Raw genomic sequence first — 26325 nt, forward strand, 5'->3', positions numbered from 1 at the left:
ATTAAGGTATAAAGTAGAGATACAGAAAGTAGAAAAGCTTATGGTCTATTAAGATATAAAGGAAGATACAGAAGGTGGAAGAGCTGACAATCTATTATGGTATAAAGGAGGGATAAAGAAGGTGATAGAGCCTACTATCTATTAAGGTATAAAGGAGGATACAGAAGGTGGAGGAGCTTACAATCCATTAGATTTAAAAGAGGATACAGAGGGTGAAATAGCTTACAATATATTATGGTATAAAGGAGAGATAAAGAAGGCGAAAGAGCTTACAATCTATTATGGTATAAAGGAGAGAAAAAGAAGGTAAAAGAGCTTACAATCTATTATGGTATAAAGGAGAGAAAAAGAAGGTAAATGGTATAAAGGAGAGAAAAAGAAGGTAAAAGAGCTTACAATCTATTATGGTATAAAGGAGAGAAAAAGAAGGTAAAAGAGCTTACAATCTATTAAGGTATAAAGGAGAGATAAAGAAGGTGAAAGAGCTTACAATCTTTTAAGGTATAAAGAAGGGATAAAGAAGGTGAAAGAGCTTAGAATCTATTAGGTATAAAGGAGAGATAAAGAAGGTGAAGGAGCTTAGAATCTATTAAGGTATAAAGGAGGATACAGAAGGTGGAAGAGCTTACAATCTATTAGGTATAAAGGAGCATACAGAAGGTGGAAGAACTTACAATTCAATAAGGTATGAAGGAGGATACAGAGGGTGGAAAAGTTTACAATGCATTAGGATAAAAAAAAGAGATATAGACTGTAGCAGAGCTTACAATCCATTAACGTATAAAGGAGGATACAGAAGGTAGATGAGCTTATGGTCTATTATGGTATAAGGGAGTCAACGGGAAGAAGAGCTTACAGTCTATATGGGTATAAAGTAGAGATACAGAAAGAGGAAATTCTTATAATCAGGTAATAAGGAAGATAAGAGGGTAGAAGAATAAAAGAGAATAAAACATGGTGGAGGAATTAGTACATGTGGCGCTTAGTTTCCAGTGCTCATGTCTTCCTAATTTGGTGCTATTTCCAGTACTTCCCCACTGACCTTCCATGTTGGCTCCACAGATGCAAACGTAAATGTTTGTGCAATGATTGTTCATAAGGTCCTAAAGGGAACCAAATTGTTAATGTTCATCTTAAAGAGTATCTGTTATTTTACTCTGAATGGAATAATTGTTTTATTGGCAACTGGCAAAACTTGTCCAGATGCTGACACCCCCAGCTCTATAAATGTGGAAGGGGCCTGGACCACTTAAGAGGAATTACCATTTCTACAAATTGATGATATCTTTAATATGTGCTCATGGAACAATATCCCTTACGAGCCCTCATATTCAAGCCCCGTGAAGGGGATCAGGATCCTGTTAATTGCCATAAAACTCCAGGTGTCCTTTTTTCAGCACAGGGTAGACCAGTTTGTATCATAGAATTTTGCATAGCCAACAAAGGTCTTTTTCAAGTTTTTACACAAGTCATATTGAGGGAAAGTCCACTTCAAAGTTCTATTTAAATATCTGTGTGAGTAAAGGTCTTTGCAGGGAAAATAATTTTAACAAGCAGCAATTCCCATTGGCACAGTAAGCGTGTTCCCTTGGGCAACACCTGCCAACGCCAAGTGGCTAACTTGTGTTGAGGGAGTAAGGATTCATGGCACAAACAATCTACACGCTATAGAGAAGAACAATCCCCCAGTGTATCTGTATAACAAATGCTTCACCTTCATTTATGCTTTTTTTCCTAGTGGATCTATCATGGGAGAATTGAAACTCTGCCATTACATGTGTGATCCAGTCAAGCATGACAATCTTATATTTACGCTGACTCAGAGGACACAATATGCCTGCTCGGTGGCTCTGATATCTACACACCTCCAGGTGAATACAAGCAGATTCAGTTTTAATCAAGAACATCCCCAACTATTGGTAAGTAAATATTCTTCCCCTATGACACACAGACAAAGAATGGGGTGAGGGGTGTTGACATGAAGACAGGAAAGTACAGATGGAATATAATATATTGCCAAAAATTCCGAACTTTACTCAACTCTTCATAGGTGTCCCTGTTTAAAGGATCAGTTTGTTATATACACCTGACCCCTACACTTTAAATATTGTGCTGTATGTTACATAGTCTTGACCAATGGGTCAGGCTACGGCCTTCTGTAAATTGTGTCATACATTACACCCTCCTGACCACTGAGCTGTGGATGCTCTTTTGTCTGGTAAATATTCCTGGTCATTGCACTCAATATGTGATGTTATACATCACATACTCCTGAACTTTACATACTATATTGTAAGAGACATTTTCCCGACACTCCACTCCATATGCTACGTTGTAAGTTACATACTCTTGATTTCTGTATTCTGTAAGCTATGTTGTACATGCATTCTCCTCCATGCTTTGCTGCTACCAAGTAGTTTTTAACAGTTTCAACAAAGTTCTTCCATAGTGCAGTTGGTGACAGTAAAATGCAGTTTTGTAATAAAGTAATGGCTATTCATTCAAGAAATAAGTATTTTCCACCAAAACAGATGATGATTTCAGCTGTAGTAAGATGATAATAAAAATATGTATACCTTTAAAGCCCACAATTGAAGGCAGAGCAAAATAAGCAAAAAGTCCCAGCAATCTTAAAGGGGAACTAAACCATTGATGCTCCCCTGTTCCCATTTCATCGCAGGGCATTGCTATCTTCTTTATTCTCTTCCTAATTGTGATCTTTGGCCAACCTGATTGGCCAGGGCTGAATGACTCTTGGGCAGGAGTTCTTTCATTTCCGGCACATGCAGGGGAAGCCACATGCGCAGCCGCATGCGCAGGTCAGCTTTTTTGACAATTTCCCGGAGCGATCAGGAGGGTAGGAGGGATTATTGCAGAGGCAAGAGGCATCGCCTGTCCTGATTAAACTTTTAATAAAAAGAATCCTTTAACAGTGGCATTTGTCTGCGAGGAATATTTATTGAAGCATACGCTTTGAATGAATACATAATTGAAGGAGTGTCTGCCACAGCTCTGCCCTACTGATCAGCGAGGTGCACTGAAGCAAGGCGCTTGTCTTCCGGATAAGCAGTGACCCGACATGCATCTGAATGTCAATATAACACCGTTATGGCGTTTCGCAGTGAACATATAAAAAAAATTGTCTGATATCAAAACTTGGTTAAAAGGCAGCTCCAGTCAAACAGCAAAATGCACCATTGGATATACAGACATGGAAATCATAGAGGTAGCAGTAACTTATGGCTAATAGATTAGGATAAAACGAATGTTAGGAACTTGTATACAATTGCCATGAAAGAAACTTGTTTTCCATATCACTAGAAGAATTTGGAGATTAGTAAAGGGGGAGGGTGGCTAATGGTTTACTAGCCCCATTAGCCATACTTATGACACTTTAAGCTGGATACACCCAGAGATAAAAGTTTTTGAAAGTTACTGGATTTTCCTAAGTGGCATTTCCTAAACTCTTAGACAGGAATGGACAGAATATGGAACTATGGCAGGCAGGGCTGTTGGAGTCCAAAAGTATATTTAAAATAATGTAGCTTGACCTTTAAGTCAAGAAGCCTAATTTTACAAGTAACTGGTTTTGCACCATGAATATTGTAATAACTCAGAGATCAGCACTCTGGCCTTTGCAGCGCTGGGACCCAGGTTCGAATTTCAGCCAGGACACTATCTACATGGAGATTGTAGGTTCTCCCCATGTTTGCGTGGGTTTCCTCCAGGTACTCCAATTTCCTCCCATATGCAGTTAGCTTAATTGGTTATTGGCTTCCCCCCAAAATTGACCTTAGACACTATTAAAGACATATGGCATTAGATCGTGAGCCCACTAGAGAACAGCTAGTGACAGGACTAAGGACTTTGTAAAGCGCTGCATAATATGTTGGCGCTATATAAATACTGTCTAATAATATTAACTTATTGGACCAGCCATTCTAGACCTTTTTAACATAGGGGAACCCTTGAAATCTCCTTTAGGTTCTGGGGAACCCCTGCTATATAAATGGAAAGTTGCAAGGGGTTCCTTAGGCTGTAGCTGATTGACCTCCCATTTGTTGGTGCCTGCACAATTTTGAGGGCAGAGAACCCCAAGGATTGTTTTAGCTGTCTGTAAGGGTGGCAATGTAGCCATCACCTGCAAGTGACCTGAGAGGTACACATTGCTCATTGCTCAAGGAACCCCTAACTACCTCTGGAAGAACCCTGTCTAAGAAACACTGTATTATTGTTTCATCATAACATTCAAAAATTCCACTCACATCACTGAAAACAAAGATCTTTATCCTGGTTTTAAAGCTGTGTGAATTTAGTCTCATGTGTCTCCATATTACAGCATTAGACTATACACAGGTAACATATTACCATAGATATTTATATATGTGCAAAGTGAATGGGATGGGAGTGTAAATATTTGACACTCATATACAGTATTCAGGACTATAAACTAAATAATATGGGGAATAACTAAGTGGGTGGCCTGCGTTTGCAGATCCAATCGGATCGTAAAGAAACCCATCAGAAACTCATAAAGTTTTTTTTTGACTTGTTAGAACACCTCTGGGACCAATGGAGGGCTATTAAAAAGGAGCAAGCTCTTCAATGCTCCTGTGCTGCACTGATTGAGTGGCAGGGATTTAGGACAGCATATTATATAGTTATATAGTACGTTAGGTTGAAAAAAGACATAATCCATCAAGTTAAACCACTAGAGAAATAAACATTGATATAAAACTCCATGGACATAGTTGGTCCAGAAGAAGGCAAAAAAACCCCTGGTACAATTTCTTCAACAGGGGAAAAAAATTCCTTTCTAATTCCATGAGGCAATCGGATGTTCCCTGGATCAACAGTCACTGTTATTTTTACTTTAATATTAAATATATTATATTCTGTGCTTCTAGGAATCATCCAGCGTATTCTTAAAGCAATCTATATTAGTATATGCAAAGACCAGTGGGTAAGATCTGCTCAACTAATGCCAATTTTTTTTATTTTATGTAGGGCATTTCCAGGTGTATGCAATGTTAGGGGGCGCATAGGGTACCCACACTGGGTGCTAAAATAGGCAGCTTTAGCTATTATTGCACACTTTGCCTTCCATACAGGTCAAGGAATAGGCAGCAGCTTTTTTTGTTATACGGAGGGGCAGATGGTCACCTAATTGCCCTAAAATAGTACAGCGCTGTGTAAGAATAGATGCATGTAAACATTAATAAATAACCTGCCTGCCTACTTGACCAGTTCCAATATATAAGCCGCAGTGGTCCGGATTTCGCATGCTTTAATGATACTTATAGAATTCCTAAATCAAAATAAAATAGCATATGACTATATTGGTCAAAAAGCCACTTTTGCATGCCCTCAGTGCCCCAAATGCTTCTGCAGTTTGAATAATCATACAATCGTATATCTAGTCGTACACTTAAGAGATCACTGATAAAAAAATGCCACAAAATCAGCTTTCCCACATAACTTGCCCCTCTGGCTCTTTAGGGGTTAAGGGTTCTCGTGGGAATGGTTACAGTCTGGGCTTTGCCTCCCAGGCCTAGCAGGATGGGTTCCAATCTTGGAGGGTCCTGTCTCCCACGGGTTGGGGGTGGGCAAGGATTTCTAAATATACCCCTGCACCACATTCCAGCCCACAGTGAGACGAGTAGGGAGGGGGTCCAAGACACTCCTCTATTGACTCATCATTGAGCTTACCCAACCAACAACCAGCCTTCTGCTTTTTAAACAACTGGCCTGCATCAGGTTGAAAAACACCAACGCCGCTTAGACTGCCTGTGGGCTGCAGAGTTTTTCTGCTCCACAATACTGTAAAGTGAATGCTTTCACCCTCTATTACACATTCACCCTGCTGTTAAGGACCCTTAACCCTTGCCTAATCCCTAGCCAACTGTGCAGGATACATATAGAGGATGAGTTTGTAATCTGTCTGTTATGTGATAATTGGCTTTCCTATTATTTTGTTACATGTAACATTTTCCTTCCCTAGGCCAGCTAACTTGTGCAGCTAACCACACGACTATGCATGCCCCCCTGGTCACATGACTTCTACCCCACCATCCAGGTACCTTCAAGTGGACCACTGGCAGCTCCTTCTCCCTACCTGGATCAGTGGGCAGGGGTCATATGACCTGGAGCCCGGACAAGGGAAAGCGGGGAGAGAGAATGCCTACTGTACAAGTAAGGCTGCTCACCTACTAAGTGCCTACTGTGCAGGTAAGGGTGCTCACCTACTGAGTGCCTACTGTGCAGGTATGGGCGCTCACCTACTAAGTACCTACTATGCAGGAAAGGTTGCTCACCTACTGAGCGGGAAAGGTTGCTCACCTACTGAGTGCCTACTGTGCAGGTAAGGTTGCTCACCTACTGAGTGCCTACTATGCAGGAAAGGTTGCTCACCTACTGAGTGCCTACTGTGAAGGTAATGTTGCTCGGAGAAGGTGTTCTCAGCAGCTTCTGCCAAACCTATTCAGGTTGTCTGGGGAGCCCAGGCTCCTCTCTAGTTATACATAGAACAGTACAGAGGAAAAGGAAGCTGTATGGCAAGCACAGGGGCAATGGGCCTGCTTTATCAAAGCTCTCCAAGTCTGGAAAAGATAGGCTTACCATAGGAGAATCTGGGTGATCCAGCAAACTTGGAATGGACCCCATCCAGGACTGGAAACATTTGCCAGCTATTAGCAAATGATTTAAAAAAAAACATTCTAGGTTTGCATGATCACCCAGGTTCTCCCATGATTGTCTTCAGGTTCCAATGTCTCTCATGAGTATAAAGTTCTGTACTCTATGCACACAAATTCCCTGAGACTTGACCTGTTATTGGCTTTCCTCCAACAAAACTATTAATGTCTGAAGGATTTCATCATTCACCACCATAGAATGTAAGTGAAGTTGAAATTATGTATGAGGAATGCAAATACAGCCGTTCCCACTGTTTACAGAAGTAGAAAATCCTTTAAATTCAGAGAAATGTGAAATATGCGATTAGTTGCTGGACGCAATCTTGACCTAAAGTGGTAAACTGCTTCTTCATTATCATAAAATCCTTCTAGTGATTTATCAGTAGTAATATATATATATATAATTGTTATAATTTTTGCAGATGATATTATATTATTATATATTAGATTTTTTTATATATGGTTTCTAATTAGCAGAAGAGTTTGTTCCTTGCTAAAAACAACAATTTTAATTTATAAATCACATGTCCCGATGTCCCTAACTCCTATTAATGACTAATGGGAAGTTATTATTTTTAATATTATTATATTTTTATATTGATTTATATAGCGGTAACATATTACACAGCGCTGTACATTAAATAGGGGTTGCAAATGGCAGACAGATACAGACTGTGATACAGGAGGAGGAGAGGACCCTGGCCAGCAGAGCTTACAATCTAAGAGGTGGGGGAAGTATCAGACAATGGGGGGGGGTATGGATTGATGGGAAATAGTGAGAGTTTGGGAAACAAAAGAAGATGGGTAGGCAAATTTGAAAATATGGGTTGTATGTTCTCTTTTAAATGAGCAGAAAGTAGGAGCAAGCCGAATAGGACGAGGAAGACCATTCCAGAGAGTCGGGACAGCTCTAGAAAAGTATTGTAACCGTGCGTGTGATGAGGTTATGAGTGAGGAAGTCATTAGTAGGTCATTGGAGGAAAGAAGAGAATGGCTAGGGGAGTATTTTACTATCAGGTCAGAAGGGTAAGTGGGACAAGAACTGTCGAGGGCTTGAAGGCAAAGCACTGGAGCTATGGTGGAAGCTTGCACAGAATCTAGTATAAAATACCATGCAGCTTAGCACTTGCATGGTTTTGCAGAGTTACAAATGAAGGCGAATTGCTCCATTTAGCACCAATTATGAAGAATATTTTTCAGCAAGCAATCTGAATGTCCCATCTCAGTGCGTATAAAGCAGAGGAGGGTATGGTATGGTCAGTGTTAGGTTGGGTACACAAACCTTGACTTCCAATCCAATAACCTGATACAAGAACCAGATCAGAGGGGAATTCAGCTGTTGATCATTCGCAATTATTCTGTGATTGCTGGATTCCGATCAGTTGCACATAGATTAGGTATGGATTGAAAGTACACATGCGTATGATTGAATACATCCAATCAGAATTCTAATAACTTTTTATTTAAGAAATGGAGGTCAAGAATAATATGCACATGGGTACAGTGTTTTGGAAGTTCCAATAGATTGATTACTGATTGGAATATCATTAGGAAGTGGATTTGCTTGTTTGTAGTAGGCTTTGGCAGTGTTTCCCAACCAGGGTTCCTCCAGAGGTTGTTAGGGGTTCTTTGAGCAGTTTGTGCCTCTCGGGTCAGTTTAAGTGACACCAATGATCTTTTTGGCTATCAGTAAGGGTGACATTCTTCCCAATGGCCAGCAATGTAAGAGGCATTCTTCCCACTGATCACCATACGAATATACTGTGAGCTGTGGATTTAATTATTATAGAAGGGGTTCCCTGAGGACCTGGTCTAGAAAATCTTCCTTAGCATAACATGGAGAGTTAGTGTTTAGAAGGAAAGAAGGGTTTATATTAGGGTAGCAGGGAGGTGCAGTGTAATGTTATACCAATGTATCAATGCCAGTACCCTGAGTGGTCTCATCATATTCAGTGCACAATATGGCCACCTGCCATGTATCACTACACATAATACAAAGTCAGATATCTTGCAATAAACAAAACTCTGCTGGTTACTCTGGTATTTTGTCTGACAAACCAAGGCAAACATATTCAGGGTCACCAGAGTCTCTGCAAGAAAATACAAAAGGAAAGTCTGTTTTAACTACTCTTGTACAGCACTCCTTTCCTGCCTATTGATATTTACAAAATAAATCTGAAACGTTAATAAATAAAATAAATAAAAATAGTAACAAAAATGAAAAATAAATAAACCTAAAATGTGGGTTTATTATTGGTTCAAGTGGGCTCTTTGTAGGTGCACATTAGTTTAGTTTTGCACAGTTGCAAAACTCTCCCTTAATTTCACTGTACACCGAGGGCTTCCCATAATGTACATTAGCTTCCTGCAGCAAGTCACCCTATTTTCACGATAAAAGAATATTTATCACGATTTTAAATTCCAAATCATAAGCTGATTTTTACATCTGAATTCTCAGGGGTGAATATAATACTAAAGGTCCATTCTTCTGGCTGACGTTCACAAGCCTTTGTGCAAATATTTCCTGGGGAGGATTTGGAAGGTTCAGTCCCAAAATTGACAAATTCAGTCAAAGGCAGGCACAAAATGTTGATTCTATTAATGGATCGCAACCCACCTACTGCTCTTCCTGCTTAATATATTGCTTTGTCATCAACAAAATATTTCTCTGAATGCCTCTCAAGGAAAATGAAAACCAAATATAGGGCTCAATGCAATGTACAGACTCATGTGACATGAGGCTGCAGGCTTAACAAGAAGCAAGAGGAGACAGATGGATACAATGTAGTTTTTTTTCTGCTTTTTGTCTGCTCCTTGAAATAAAGTGTAGGTATCCCGTTTGCCCGCTTTGCTGAACTTGGGCCATGCCACACAGTAGACTTTGCCGCTGGCGATAGCTCACCATGCAGGAGAGCAATACAATATCCTCTGTGGAATTGCGCCATGACTTGGCCCTGAATGCTCCAGAATCATGATCACTGCATTGTTGACGACCTTATATTTTGTACAGACTAGTAGGAAGCCTGCTGTCAGGATCTCCACCCTGGCATGGTCCTACCCACCATCACCGCCTCTAAATGAATACCTACTGCTTCCTGTTGGCTGGTGGTCCCCCCGTTTGACACACCGTTGGTTTCCCCTTAATCAAGCGCTGCAGCACACGTGCCAATCTTTTGCAGTCCCATAGACTTCTATGGGACTGTCATTGCAGCATCTACCGCAATGCTGAATATAAACAAAGGGAACTACCGGTCACCAGATCTAAAAAAAAATCTATAAATAAATGTAGGCGGGGGGGTTATAATATCTACCCTTTATTTAAAAGGTCATTTATCCTTTAAATTGGATCTAAACCCAATTACTAAAATCTATACATTTCAACATTATAGTTAAACTTTAAAGTTCTTTTTTTCCAGTCGGTTTTAAGTAAAGAATAACTAGTCATCTTGCCCTTGTGCAGCACTTCCTGTAGTAGAGTGACAACTGGCTTCCAATTATGTCACACATCTCCTTATTGGAGGATACAAGACACAAGGGTGACACGCACTGCACGGGCATGGACCACCATTGTCAGAAAGCAGGTCCGGTTGCGTTGCGGTTACCACTTCCTCATGGCGCTGAATGGCTGTATTGAGGAAAATGCTACATGTAGCATCCATCTACGGCAGCCCTATAGAGAATAAATGAAGGTGGCACTGAGCAGATCAGTACCATCACTGCCATCTGGTGTGAATTGTACAAAAGCTGGTAAAGGATCAGTGCTGTAGTGCGGGTGGCCAAGAGGCTGGCAAGGTGCCCGTGCCAGGAGCCACACAGGATTGTTTGATCTTGCCCTGGATCTGAACTTGCCCCAAAGGATAATCAACAATGTTGCAATTATTTCTTGTGTGTTTCCAGGGACAAACTAAACTTGAAGAATGCAGACAAGGGTAAAACTAGGCTCCTCCTGGCACTTGCCCACCATACAGGCTTTTGTACTAAGACCGCAATTTCTTTTTCTTTTATTATATGAGAAATGTAAATACAGGAAGTTTGCAATGCCTCTCCAAGACACATTGGCACTGATTGCCGTTTCACGAGGTCTGTGTTACGGAAGCACTTGTGCTAATAGGTATTTAACTGGCAGCCACTCAGCAATCAAAATATTCCAGATGGAGATGGTGCTATTAGACGTACCTCGGCAGACACCGCCCATCAAGGTGCAATCCTGAGCAGCCGGCCAAGAACCTTTCATAAACAACTGAACACTCAGATTCTTTAAACAGTCAGAAGAGAGACACATTAATAAAAGAAGGCCTGCTTCTCAGCAACATAAACAGAAAAGGGCTGAATGTGTCAATCAGCTGTCAAGGAGTAAAAGAGAACTCTGCCGTCATGGGTAAACTCATCTAGAATTGGCCCATTGTCACTGAATCACCTTTCCATTTTAGTCCACAGACAGCTGTGAAGATTTAAACTACAAAAAGTTTTATTTTGTTTTTCTTACAACCACAGTAACATGCTGCAATGTGCACAGAATACACACCCCACCCAAAATCTAATTTCCTGCTCATGTGATTGGCTCACAGATTTTTAGTAGGCTGCTCAGAGTTTGAGATGTTTGAGGTTTGAGATGTTAGATTTTTGAGGTTTGCAATAATTGTTCCTAGTGCTGATTGATCATTAGTGATAGATTAGTATAGACACGGCTGTTTTTTCTATTAAAAGAGGGGGCAGTAGGAGGCTTCTGGTGCGTCTCCATATAGGAAACATACGGGCTTATTAGCTGACGGTCCTTTAGTCGAACAAATCGCTGAGTGATGTTGGGGGACAACTTCACAGATGCTAGCTTTTCAACCAAATCATGAACTTTTGTGATGAAAATCTAACATCTGTATTTAGCTTTAGACATTGCCAGCTCTACCTTTGTATTTATTGCATGGAGCATTTTGTCTTACGTGATCTCTTAGATTGTAAGCTCTTTGGGCCAGGGTCCTCTCCTCCTCTTGTATCACTGTCTGTATCTTTCTGTCATTTGCAACCCCTATTTAATGTACAGCGCTGTGTAATATGTTGGCGCTATATGAATACTGTTTGTTAATAATATTAATAATAATGAGACCCCCACATCTATGGGGTGCTGGGGATGCCATGTTTCTGTTACGTTGATAAAAGCAATGAGTTTGAAGCACACTTAAACCCCGGAAATACTCACCCTTCTTTTCTTCCACATTCTTATCCTTGGCCAGGTCAGGATGATGGAACTCCAGGATGAGATGCAGTGAATTTTGACAGATGGGCTTCAATCAGGCAGTAATAACACATATTGCCATGGACTGTCCCTTTCTGTAACAAGGACCTGCCTGATGTCAAAGTGGAATTCATATCATATGATCTTTTCTAATATCAAAGTGATACATGAGATTTTTTTCAGTTGAGCTTTGGAGACCTTTATCAGAAATAGAATGGGGAAATGCCATTGCTGACCTTTTTTTGACAATGCTGGTTGCCTGGATGTTTCTGGTTGCAGCATTCTGAGTCACAGATATATAAGAGATCAGGAAGGGAAAGGTGGGAGTCAAACATCCGTTTCTACATAGATCCACCTGGGCCAGTGACTACATATATATAAGCCACGGGGGTCAGTATGACAACGGGACAACTAGTACCTTTGGTTCATCTTATGGTCATTTATGTGCAGCATGGTGGCTCAGTGGTTAGCATTACAATCTTTGCAGCGCTAGGCCTCAAGTTCAATCTCAGCCAGGACTCTATCTGCATGGAGTTTGTAGGTTCTCTCCGGGTACTCCGATTTCATCCCAAAAACATGCAGTGAGGTTAACTGTCTTTCCCCCAAAATTGACCCTAGACTACATTAAGGACATATGACTATGGTAGGGACATTAGATTGTGAGCCCCTTTGAGGGACAGCTAGTAACATGACTATGGAGTTTGTACAGCACTGCGTAATATGTTGGTGCTATATTAATACTGTGTATTAATAATCTTCTGTGCTCCTCAAATAGAAAGTCTGACACATGTAAAGAAAAATAGTGAATGTCATTTGGGCGCCCTTTCTTTTTCCTCATTTGTCCATTATGACCTATTAAATCATGATACTTTATTTTTGATTGGTTGCTATTCTTCATTGGAACCCCCAAGGTGGAATATGGAGGTAAGATTTTGAACAAGTCCAATGCCTATCCTTATATTTGTCTGTGTCTTCACAGGGGCTTTACGACCTTTATGATTGGCAGAGACTACCCCATGTCACCTACCCTACCCCTTTTTATAGAAGGACAGGTGCAGATTCATTCTAAATTTGTGTAGCGTGCTGTCGTTTTATTTCAAGCTGTATTAATGGCAGATGAAGCAGACCGGAACTGACAGCGTTCACTGACCCTAAATGCCATCCTATAATCCCAGGATTACCTTTAGGTCCCACCTACAACCAGCGTGACCCCTGCCCCGTCAGCACTATCCCTGCTTACACAAAATATAAATAGCAATTATTGATTTTTTTGGCAGTCTGAGAATTCTGTTATCTGTTGGCAGGATCATTGCATCTGCGACTATTTGTGAACTGGTATGTGATAAATGACTATAGATGTTGTTTCCCAGGGTTTGCACTGGAACCTATGCAGGGGAGCACAGAAGGGTGCTGCTCATCCTTCCCCCCTTCATAGAACAGAATGGTGCTGTGTGTAGCACCCGTTAGTTCATCTGTCACTGGAAACATGAAGAATCATTTCCAACGACAGTGATCAAATATATATATGTAGCCTCAGATATCTGCCACACAGGGAGTGCATTGTTTTTAATGCGTCAGCTGACTAGTAGCTTTGGCGTGGTTAGAAGCAGCAGTAATGTACAATCATTATACAGTGCTGCAAGGCACAATCTAGCCTTGTATTTAGCTTATTATTACTGGAAGCGTGTATAGGCAGGTCGCACAAAATCTTCTTTGGCTTTTCACATTCTATTAAGCAAGAATATATAATCATTGTCTTAAATGGATTTCTGTATGTATCGTTGGCTTTGTAATATTATACATGTTCAGAATGATTGTATAAGTGCTGAGCCACTGCAGAAAGTTGGTTCAGAAACTACAATGAGAGCAGAGACTTAGACGAGAATCAGCCTGCTAATTCTCTATTCACTGTCCATTCATTGGCTAAGAGAGTGATAAGATCTGTTAGTGTTACTGAACTGAACCAGGGAAAAATCAGGTCTTTTGTTCTATCAGTATGGGCGTGGAGCCACTGAAGATAATTGGTGTGGTAACTACAGTGAGGTGAGAACTGAGACCTAAATTAGCATCACTATCACTAATTCTCCTTTTGCTGTCCATTTATCAGCTAGGATGTGTAAGACCTGTGTTACTAAACTGAAAAATTATGTCGGTGCAAATTTATCTATTGCACACAATGGGCTCTTTTATAAATCCTACAATCCCTTGAATATTCCCTGGTGGGAATCAATTACTGTCATTGAAAGACATGGACCTGGAAGATTGCCACAAGGGAATGTTTGAGGGAATGTCTGATTCCTTGTTTTATAAATAGAGCCCAATGTAATGAAATATATAAGTTCCTTGTCCCCTGTTCATAATAATTCGTACAGCTGATTGGCTCCCATTGGTGCCTTTCCTTATTTAGCTATTACCAAATCAGATTCAAATCAAAAGAGAATTCAGTGGTGTCTTTTGTATCTCACTAGGGTTCAGCATTACCGATCCCACCAAGATGGATAAACAGAAGTTCCGAAATAATACCCGTCCCTGGTCATGTGAATGTCTAGGAGTTTGGGAAAACAAGGGGTGGGTCAGATGCATTTCTATAGTCACAAGTGTAATTGTGATAAAGCGGGTGCAATGGGTGTTGGTGTAAACATGAACACCCAGCCAACACAAGCATGTGTGTTTATCACAATTGTCTTTGATCTTCTGATTGTCATCTCATATCCCTCAAAACCCTTTAGGACCGATGATTGCTTGGAGCTCTGAGGACTGATGAAGAGATTGCAACTTACTCAGCACACCCGGACCATGAGAATATAGATCTGTGTCTCGGAATCCTAAAACAATCCAAGTTATCTTAAATACACAGTGACTGTGTGCTGGTATTATGTGTATTGGAAGGCGTGTGTGAGAGGTTATCGGCCACATATGATAAAGAAAAGGGTATTATCGCTCCTACCATGAAAGATGCCTATCAAGGTGCTCAGTGAAGCTGGGCGATCCAGCAAACCTGGAATGGATGTCCTAAAAGTAATATACTATACGTTAGCAAAGGTTTTCAATCCTGGACCAGATCCATTTCAGTTTTGCTGGATCACCCAGCTTCACTGATGAAAGTGTATTCTCACCAGCCTTGGGGAACTTTAATAAATCAGGTTTAGTGTGTAAGTTTTATTTTTTCCTTCTGAAGCTGAGGGCTGTCTTTTTGCTCATGGCTTAATAAGCCATTCTCATCCGGGGTTCTGTAGAACTCTAGGGAGTTGTTGCAAGGGGTTCCTTAATCTGTAGCTGATTAACTTGTTGGTGCCTGCATAGTTGTGGGGGCAATGCCACGTGGCAGAGAACCCAAAGATCTCTTTAGTTGTCTGTAAGGGTTGCATTGTAACCACTACCTGCAAATAGGACATTTTGTCCTTTTCAATTGATTCGGTAAAGAAGGGTTCCCAGATACCTAAACAAATTTGTGGGTTCCTATGGAGGCTTTTCTAAATGCTGTGCATTTCTTGACCTTTTTTAAAAAGGTGGAACCCTTTCTTTAATTACTATATCCACAGTTCAGAGTACGTTAACATGGTGATCATTGGGATGAATGCCTTCTATATTGCTGGCCAGGGGGAAGAATGTCACCAAAAAGGTCATTGGTGCCATTTAAACTGACCTGAGAGGTACAAATTGCTAAAGGAACCCCAACAACCTTTGCAGGAACCCTGGTTAAGAAACACAGTGCTGGAACATATTTAACCTTCTATATTAAAGTGTTTTGTCCCTCACCTAGAACAACCATGCAAATAAAGACGTCCAGCCTCAGAGATATGCATACGGTGACTCACACCTTAGTTGCTCCATATATTAGCCAGAAAACCCAGTATTTTCAGAAGTTTAGCCCTCGTGTCTCTCGGACAGGTTTGATTTAAATGTTGCAGGCTGTAAGACAAACCCTCAGCTGTCAGTAGTACAGAGAAGCTCTGTGGACCTAGAGCAGCTCGGCATGCCTTGCCAGTCTGTGTGTATAGGAATAACATAGATGGAGTCTGCCAAGTCTCTCCACAACAAAAATAAACTTTCATCCAAGGAACAATGAGCACTTAGGGTCTGCTTAAAACGTGACACGGACCTAACACCAATACCAAGACCCGAGAAGCTCGATGGGTTCTTTCATACGAAGGATTGGAATGCTTGGCCCCACTTTTTCCATTCTAGGAATAACCTATGATGTTTTTTTCCACTAAAACAACTAATAAATGAAATTCCTGTGCAGAAGGCCTGTTATCACGCCAGCAAGGTTTAGTTTTCCTTTTGCATATTTTAGAAGAATAACTGTAATTACAACATAAACTTTTAATATAATTATACCCAAAACTTTTTGTTTTTGACACTGGTAACGTCAATAAGGTCTCTAAACACCACTTACTGGGGTTTATCTTATTATTTCGTACAAATTATTTAAGACCATTGGTTGATCCCAATTACAGCACCTTTACCCCATCTTACATGGTTTAGGAAATTGGCTGTACCGAATGATCACTGATGTTTTCATGGCAGATGTAAATTGTTGTTATCCCATCACATTCATGGCTGTTGGGCCCCATGGAGGAGTCACAAGGGCATGGGGGCATTTAAGCAGCTTCCTGGAAGCAAGCATACCCTAAATCAATCAGGATTTTGTGGAACCATTGGGTTTCCCCCCAAGCTTGCTAGGGGTTCCTTGAACTTTGACTGATTGACCACCCCATGTGGTGGTGATTTCATAGTTTTGTGTCATTACCATGACACCAGAGCTCATTTTAGCTATGGAATGAAGCAGGGCATTCTTTCCACTGACCACCAATGTAAGGTCTGTCTCATCCACTGACCTCCTAAAGATTTAGCAGAGACCTGAAAACTATTTCAAGCGTTGAGAAAAGCTGCCCTAGACACTTAGTGGCATGAACCCCATTTTCCAATATGCCCCAAAATGTTTAATTCAATCCCACAGTTTGTAGTTACAACAGCCTCAGAAAAGACAAGCGACTACAAACAGAATTGGGCTGTAGAACGTTGAAATGTTTGTAAAGAGAGCCACCAAAACCTTGCAACTCCTACAAATCACATACAATATAAGGGGGTCTTACAAAAACTTAGGAGAACGCTTTTAATAACCTCTTTATATAAAGCATCTTTTGACTTATGTTTAGCCAACAATTCAGTAATACTGATTCCATCCACAGTATACTGAATGCAGAAGGAAAACTAAATTATGGTCAGTTAAAAAAAAAAGATCCCAGTGAGAATGAACCATTGGCGGTCACATGACAGAATCACATGATAGAAAACCTAGCCATTGCCCTTTAAATCTGTCACACCTGGGCGATCAGCCGGCACTCGTAGCTGGAGAGGACAGAGGTCAGGATTTGTACATCTGCCCGCAAAACATTTTGTTTTCCCCAAGCACTGAGATATCACAAAACATGTATGTGGGAGGTTGGCATGCAGCGCTTTTTTTGCTTGCATAGACAACAAAAGAGATCTAATGTAGAGCAAATGTTTACTACTACACATGTCGCTAAATTATTACATTTCATGCACAATGGAGTTGTTGCCCATTGAAAATAAGGTATCCTATTCTTCAACTGTCTAGTAATATGAGGTATGCAATTTATTTGGTTGGCATAGACAGCTAAGTTTTTTTATTGGCATTTTACACCATTTTTATTAGGGCTGGGGACCATCAGTAAAGAGAACCTTTAATTTTCATGGCCTGTTTTACTAACAACTTCAGGGCCACACCAGCATTCTTTCCAGTAGTGCCAGTAGTAATCGACAACCTACCCATTGCCTATTGTGTCACTGGCCAAACCAGCATGATGGTGCCCATTCATCAGTCCGTCAATAGAAAAAAAAAACTCTGTTGGGTTGAAGCCAGCAACGGCGCATCCTAATTAGTTAAAGCGTCAATTATACACGCTTCTTTATACCACTCAAAGGTCCCTAAATTGGAGAGGTTGTACCTCCTTAAACCTTCAAATTCAAAGCCTGATTTGGTGGGACTGTCTATATTCATACAACCAATTCTTCCTGATTTGGAGGTACTGTCCCTTATCATACCGCCTAACTGTCCCTGATTTGGAGGGACTGTCCCTTATCATACCACCCAATTCTTTCTGATTTGGAGGGACTGTCCCTAATCATACCACCCAACTCTTCCTGATTTGGAGGGACTGTCCCTAATCATACCACGCCACTCTTCCTGATTTAGAAGGACTGTCCCTTATCATACCGCCCAACTGTCCCTGATTTGGAAGGACTGTCCCTTATCATACCACCCAATTCTTCCTGATTTGGAGGGACTGTCCCTAATCATACCACCCAACTATTCCTGATTTGTAGGGACTGTCCCTTATCATACCACCCAACTATTCCTGATTTGGAGGGACTGTCCCTTATCATACCGCCCAACTGTCCCTGATTTAGAGGAACTATCCCCCTTCCAAATGCAACTATCATACTTGCCAACTGACAAATAATTTAGAGGAACTATCCCCCTTCCAAATGCAAGTCCCTCTGCCCCTTTTTCCTCCTTTTCTAGAATAGATATACACCTCTATATCAATGTATTATTCAACTAATAAAAAGTGTTTTTTTTACTAATCCTTCATCCAGACTATAAATTATTCAATTCATTTTAAAATGATAAAGGAAATGCAACCAATCATATTTTGTATATTCATTTTGATGAGAGTGTGGCAGGGGCAACATTGCCCACACACTTTGAGCTGAAAAGAGTTCCTTTCCTATTTCCAAAAGTTAGGAGGTTTGCATTACCAGGTTATCAATTGATAATTCTCTGCCGTAATTGCTGGGCACCCATTGACCAGCTGGAACAACTGGACTGCTGTCCTACTCTGTCCTCTCTCACCCCGAAAGTTTAATGTAAATCAGCGAAGAGCCCTCCTAACAACCAGAAGCCTATTGTCTGTTGGGTTGTTTGCAGCAGAATTGTAAGCGAATGCTCCCTGATGAGCCAGTGAGGGTGGGGGTGCTCAATTAGGTATGTCATTGGGTGCCCAGTGGTTTTCCCAAGTACTGTAAATGATCCATATCAAGGAGAAATAGATTCGTTAACATGCACCATTACCCTATATATTGGGTGACGATCACTTGGGCACAGAATGGGTATTGTCATTAATATTTGATCAATAATATATCAATTTAGCTTCGATCAGGAATGCCATAATTTCCAATAGTTTTTTGTAACATTAATGTTTTTATCCAATCCCACATTTATTTTGTTAAAAAGTATTGCACAGCCTAACAGTCTTTACAAATCCTCTAAACCAAACCATACGTTTTTTTCCTTTAATGGCCTCTCTGTATTTATAAACTCTGTTTCAGATTGTGTAATACGCATACTTTTATCTTAAGGTAACTGCCCCGTGTTGGGTAAACACAGACGAGTTCTCCTAACCTTATTTGTGCTCTGTAAAGTTGCTCTTAGTCCGTCTTCTAAACAAGGGTCACAATTATGTAAATAACTTCCATGTTTTGGTAACACTTTACAAGTACAGACAAACATAGCCGAGGTGAAAGGCCGGGGAAAAATGGTGTAATTAATACTTGTTTCCGAGTCTCTGAGCTGAAAGATGTCCAATGATGTAATGGAATTTGTTTTTATATGGTAAATGGCAAAAGAATAAGTCAAAACTGTCATTTTATATATATTTTTTCATAGGCAATTTAAAGTGAAGCTACACTCATTGGTGGGTATTAAACTTCTGTGCATGCTTGCTGATCATGGCACTTAGTTACCCGTTTGCACTCGCCTTCATCACCGACCTGTTATCGCTGTGTCCTCGGAAGCCACCGCCTGCCCTACGGCAAACTTCCACGAAGACAGAGATCTTCTTCCACCATTGGATCGTCACTGGTAATAAAACTCCTGTACATGCGCAGGAATTACATGGTGTGCAGCACCGCATGCGCCATACAGTTTAAAGCAACCAGGAACCAGGAATTTATTTTTGTTAATGTTCCCCTTAATCACTAGCTTTTTAGATTAATAATGTATGCATTGGGCCTTATTTATTAAAGCTCTTCCAGGCTGGAGAGTATACATTCCATCAGTGAAGCTGGGTGATCCAGCAAAGCTGGAATGAATTCCTTCAAATTCATTAGCTAGCAAATGTTTTGAATCCCGGACCAGATCCATTACAGGTTTGCTGGATCACCCAGCTTCACTGATGAAAGTGTATCCATCAAGTTCACATTGATGGGTTTACATGTGAGCAAAAATCTACAGCAACGGATGCTTTGACAGCTTTGACCCCTCTACTCTTATAAAAAGCAAAATGTTGCTATGAGTTACAGTAAATCAGCACTGCCCTTTGCACCGAACTCGGAAACACCCCATTAATCATATCCTATTAATATACATAGCTGACCTCCTGACACACAAACCAATTTTTTCAATGAGCACGGAAGAGAAAAAAAAGTAACGCCCAAAGGGAAAAAGTCTGAAGCGTAGAGAACTGCTGCAGTAAAAAGAGTTTTGTTGCTTGTAACAACCAATCAGAGCCCAATTCAGCCTTTTATACAACACGCCAAGAATAAAAAGTGATCGCTTGTTGTTTGCAATAAGAAACTTTTACATATAAGCTGCTCAATCCTCAGAACGTTGGTGCTTATGGCTGCTAGCAACACTCATTGCTGTGTTAAACACATCCTATTACACAAAAAAGTCAAACATTTACCCGTGTCATGGCTTACTTTTTGCATATTAATATAACGTCTGGTATAAGGTCTGTGGTATAACCACAAGTAAATGGATCCTGACTTCGGAGAACACAGGAAATACGTGTATAGTTAGTGCATGGGATACACAGGACCTAAGTGGCCTTTAATGGTGGTTATTTAACTGTTTGTGCACTGGGTAGCCTAGACAGGCTCATGTATTATCCTGCATTGACTGTCTGCAGAGATATAGATCATATGTATTACTATATATAAATATATATTTACTGTATGAGTGTGCCTACATGGATCTTATAGTAAATAACTGTGGACAATTAATTCTCACCACCAGGTTCTAGAACAGGAATTGCATACAGTTTTCCCCTACTTAGTGCAGACTTAATGACATTGTACTTCTGTATGCATGTTGCTGGGAAAGTTTGGAAAAATGTGCACCTATTTAATGTACAGCACTACATAATATGTTGGCGCTTTATAAATACAGTTTAAAAATGATACGTATGTACATATGAATGGGTACCTAAACTTTTTGACATTGCAACAGTATGGGTATGGACACTTTTATAGGAAACTATATTGCCCATAGGAGCCATATTCTACTTTTTTATACAAGTTGCAAATAAAAAACTGGAGACTGTATTCTGATTGGTTGATTTTAAAGATCAAAAGAAATTAACAAACAGACTCCAGACACTTTTCTTACCTTGTTCAGTATTTGTTTTATAATATATATATATATATATATATATATATATATAAAAAATATACTGTTCTTTTGGGGATGCTTCTATAATGTCTTATTATGCATTTACAGCAATTCATGCAATGCATTGTTTGCAGTGCTATTCATTTAGCAATGGCACTGACAGCCAGTGCCACTCCTTTAGAATGGCACCCCAACACACAAATACAGTGCTCCAGTAGGTGCCAATGCTGTGCCACACTGCCCCAAGAAACAAAGTCTGTTTTTTTCCGCTGTTGTGCATTACATGCATATGGTAACAAAATGTAAAAGAGTGAGAAGGCCCATATTGTAAAGGCAACATACTTTTTAAACTTTTTTTTATATAAAACCCATCCATGAGAAGATGTATTTTGTTTCTAAGCAAATAATAACAAGCTACCGAAGGTATGCTTTTTGCTGTTCCCAACAAAGAAAGATATTCAACTGCTTTATGCAAAATGATCATTTTTTTTTGCTGTCATTAACTGCAGAATCTCACAGGACAGGACCAGACAGTGGCGTCTTTATATTATGAGGATCATTGATTATTAGGATGGGCCAGACAGTGCTGATCCCTACATCATGTCCAATCAAGACAGGTCAGACAGTGCCGCTCGCTAAATAATGTCCAGTGATCACTGACAATAAAGAAGGATAGACAGTGCCAGGTCCCTATATAATATTCCCCAAATCACTGGCTATTGGGATAGGACCAGCTAATGCCAGTCTCCAATGACCATTGGCTGCAAATGATTAAAATGGGCAGTTTTGGATACATATCTAATTATAACATTATTAGAACTTCCTGGTGCCAGATTATTTCTAAAATCTTTAGAAGCTTCTGTGTTCATTGGAAATTTTTTATCTTCACCACAATAGCTTTACACAATATTCTGGAATAGGGAAGGAAGTGTGCCTGAGTACAGAGCAGTAGAATAATCCCTGATAATTTAATTATCATTGTAGTGCTTTAGCTTCCATAATTGAAAGTCACATGATATTGTGTCAGATTTGTTCACATTGCAGCAAATATCGTAGGATACATAGACAGTTAACCCTACATTCATGAATGAATACAGAGGATACATATATTTTTGAACAGCTTTAGTCATTGACCACAAAGTCTTAAATCCAACAATCTAAAAAAAGAGTGTTCTTACCTTTGAGTTGATCAGCTGCAACAATCTGCCCAACGCGTTCCACCACCATGCTATCCTCCATCAAGTAGCGGTCATCCAAGTACTTTGCAGTTTTCTCAGAAATGTGTACTTTGCCTGCTACTCCCAATTGTTCCATAAGATTGGCGAGGTTGACATCATTTGACCAGACATCGAATTTGAACCTTCTCATGCCCAGTATGCCACAGAGAACAGTGCCAGTGTGTACACCAACACGCATGTTGACCATCTCCTTCTTTTCCTGGCAAAATTGCTCAATCGCTTCGATCATACCAAGGCCCATTTCGATGCAGCAATAGGCATGATCAGGCCGAGGTTCTGGGCAACCTGCAACGCAATAGTAGCAGTCCCCAAGGGTGCTGATTTTTTCACACCTTGTCTCCTCGCAGAGGCGGTCAAAACGGCCAAACAAATCATTAAGAAGACTCACAAGGGCATGGGCTGATTTGTTGGCACTCATCTTGGTGAATCCCACAATATCCGCAAACAAAATGCTTACTTGTTCTATCCTTTGCATTTTGAAGGGCCTGAAGACTATGGGTGTTTTTTGGATTGAAGACTTCTTCTTGCGACTTTTTGGGCTGGAGGCAGAGTGGCGTTTAACAGAATTTTCACTCTCATCATCACCTTGCTTCATGAGGTCATCTGCAATAATCCTTGGCATAACAGAATGAATCATCCTTTCCTTAAGGGCTTTTTCAACTTCTAGGTCTTTACCATGCATGATGGATTGGCCAACTTTTAAAAAAGTGCTGCGTGATCGGACTTCAGACATAATGAAGAGATGGACTCCAATAGCATGAATGCAAACGTGCAACAACGCTCTACTTAATAGTTCCCAGTGAGCCATCCTGTCCATTAGAGGAGAAAAGCATTCCTTGTAACGAAAGTGGTAGCCAAAGGTCTCAAAAAGGATAGAATATGCTACCCCAAGACAGGCACTGAGGTACAAGGGCAAATGCATGACTGTATACAGCAAAAGCAGAACCTCCACACATATGGAAAAGCTTCCCACTTGGGAAAGGCAAGATGTTATGTCATGAAAAGAGGAAGTTTGGTTGGAGAAGCCATCAATATCACTTTCATCGGTCAACACCAGGAACTGGGAAGCCAAAGTCAGAGCAAAGACCTGCAAGGTGACAAGAAGGGACACTGCCATACAGTGATGGGCATAGGGTTTAGTAAATGTGAAGCAAAAAATGCCTAGGCACACCATGAGGAAGAACAGGGTTGGTACAAGGTGGGCAATCAGTTTGGACGCCAAATTAACACCAAAGTAGATACTCCACAGTAGCGCCGATACTGAGAGGTACAGAAGAGCATAGCGAAACCTGCGCTGTGTTTGCGGAAAGCATCTTTCCACGCAGGCCTCCTCTAGGTTACTAGAGTCAAATTTTGGGTTCCACCAGTTGGATTTAGATCGTTCAAAAAGCTGAGGGAGCTTCTTCTGCCTCCGAACTCCTCCACCTCCTCCACCCTTCTTTACTCCTGACTCGCCCGAGCTACAGCTGGAGGAAATACTGTATTTACAACGCCTAGAAGGGGCTTGGTGGTGCTGCCTGTTAATTTTCACAGTTACGCTACTAGAGTCCCCGCTACCATCGCACCTCACCTCTGTATGATGCAGCAGCTGCTGATTGACGGGGGAAGCCATGTTGTTAAGATGGAGTTAGCCTGGGACTTTTCAATATGTGCTACTTGAGACCCCGTTCTCTGTTCCACCACCTCCCACACTATCGCCCCCTTTCTGTTGCCCGGCTAACCTTCAGCTACAGACTATCTGAGAAGGTTTGACAGCTCCCAGCCTGCCCCAGGCAGCACTTCCTTGCCGCCTCCATGCAAAGTATCTTCCTGCACTGGCAGCTAAATACAGTAATTCGGAAAGCGTGCAGCTATCTCCAGACCACACCAGCATAAGGCAATGCAGTCCATACATTTACATGTACGTGGAGCAAATCAGAGGCACCAAAGGAGGCAGGAAAACCTGCAACCTATCATCTCTACACTACCCCCCCACCTCCTTCCTTCTGTAAATATTTAGGGAACCGCTCACTCAGTACTGTAAGCCCAGGGGGTGAAAATAAGATGTATATTCCATCCACGCTGGGGGGGCTCCATCTTTCATGGCTAATGGATCCAGTCTTGCTGGGACATCATGACAGCCCGGTGGACCAGGGGAGCCTCCTATAATGACCGGTTCATTCCTCTTCTGTGTTGGGGTGCTTTTCTCAAAGGTGGGGCGTTCAAGGCGATCTTTCTTCTGGATTCTGGATCAGGTAATGATCTGGAAGGGCTTCTTGGCTGTTGAGCTGCTTCTTCTTCAGCCTTTGTATTGCCGGTAGGTTGGGGAGCCCCAATTCTTGTGGCTGGGGGGTACACAGAGTGAAGATCTGAGGCTCTGGCTCTCCCTCCCCAGACACGAGGGGCCTCTCCACCAGCACAGACAGGCCGCTCTCAGTTCTCCTCTTTCCTGGCTGCTTTTCCTATGCTGGGCTGAGCAGGGAGGGGGGGTGAGGAGGAGGAGAAAAGACAGAGAAAAAAAGGGGGGGGGCAGGCAGAGAAGAGAGGGAGGGGAATGAGAGATGGAGGGGTAAAAACTGGAGGAGAAAAGAGAGATACACTTATGTGACTGCAAAGGGGGAAATACAAAACAAGCAAAGGGTGGATGAGATTGCAATGCAGCCCATGCAAGATTGGGAGTCTGTCTAATCACTGGTCTTCTGTTTTCACAATACACAGTCAGCCCTGTCTGATTAGGTCACTCACATTACTTAGGTCATTCACAAGCTTCACACTCACCTATTCTTTCTGCAAAAACTCTCCTGCAACACATAGGTGGGTTAGCTGGGTTTATTGGAATTTATATAAATTATTTTCAGCATTTGAATTTTATTTGGAATCAAAATAATTTTTAGGTACATAATGCCACTACAAGACTTTTTTCCTAAAAAAATATTTTTGTACAATTATATCTTCTTTATTTTTTTGTACAATTATATTTTTGTAATTGTACAATATTTTTGTGTATGTACACAAAAATATTTTTATGTACATACCGTAAAAGTCTCATTTTCAAGAAAAATTGTTTTTTGATTCTAAATATATCAACAGGGAAGTGGTGTTGAGAAGGAATTTTGCTCCTCCTCTCCCAAATGTAGAATTCTATGTTCATCATTTTATTTTACATTAGTTTTTTTTGTAATTTAATTTTTGTATTTTAATAATACTAATTCCAATTTAGGTTTCAAGTACTGAACCATTACTAGTTACATAGTTGCATTTGTAGTCAGGCTGAAAACAAAGACACCAAAATCATCCAGATCAACCACAAAGAAAAGAAACATTCAGTTTTGCTACAAAAGTGTTGGTTGTGTCCCTACATTCCACACATTTAAAAGATTCCCTAAAACCTAACTTTTTAAACTCACCTACCTGTCTTCTTCTGGATCTTAAACCCTCACTACTTCCCACCATTCCATATCCCCCTCCTAATGTGTGATACTTCCCCCACCTCTTAGATTGTAAGCTCTTCAGGGCAGGGTCCTCTCCTCCTCCTGTGTCACTGATGGTATCTGTCATTTGCTATCCCTATTTATTGTACAGTGCTGTGTAATATGTTGGTGCTATTTAAATCCTGTTTATTATTATTATTATTAATAATAATATTAATAGTAATAATAATAATAACCTTAATAATAATATTAGTACACACTTTCCCGATCATTACAACAATACCTTTGTACGCTGACATTCCGACTCTCATTGCATCTTGTTTTGAGCATGCGA

General features: G+C 40.7%; 1 protein-coding gene across 1 annotated transcript in view; it reads right to left on the minus strand.

The window, feature by feature from the left end:
• ADCY9 (adenylate cyclase 9) overlaps positions 1-25017 on the minus strand; it is a 71089-nt gene extending 46072 nt beyond the window's left edge. Inside the window, exon 1 of the mRNA XM_072417609.1 lies at positions 22522-25017. Coding sequence (XP_072273710.1) covers positions 22522-24193 — 1672 coding nt within the window. The 5' untranslated portion in view covers positions 24194-25017. The remainder of the gene's footprint in view (positions 1-22521) is intronic.
• Positions 25018-26325: the final 1308 nt, after the last annotated feature.

Source organism: Pyxicephalus adspersus, chromosome 7 (genome assembly GCF_032062135.1).
Source record: "Pyxicephalus adspersus chromosome 7, UCB_Pads_2.0, whole genome shotgun sequence".
NCBI classification, from domain to species: domain Eukaryota; kingdom Metazoa; phylum Chordata; class Amphibia; order Anura; family Pyxicephalidae; genus Pyxicephalus; species Pyxicephalus adspersus.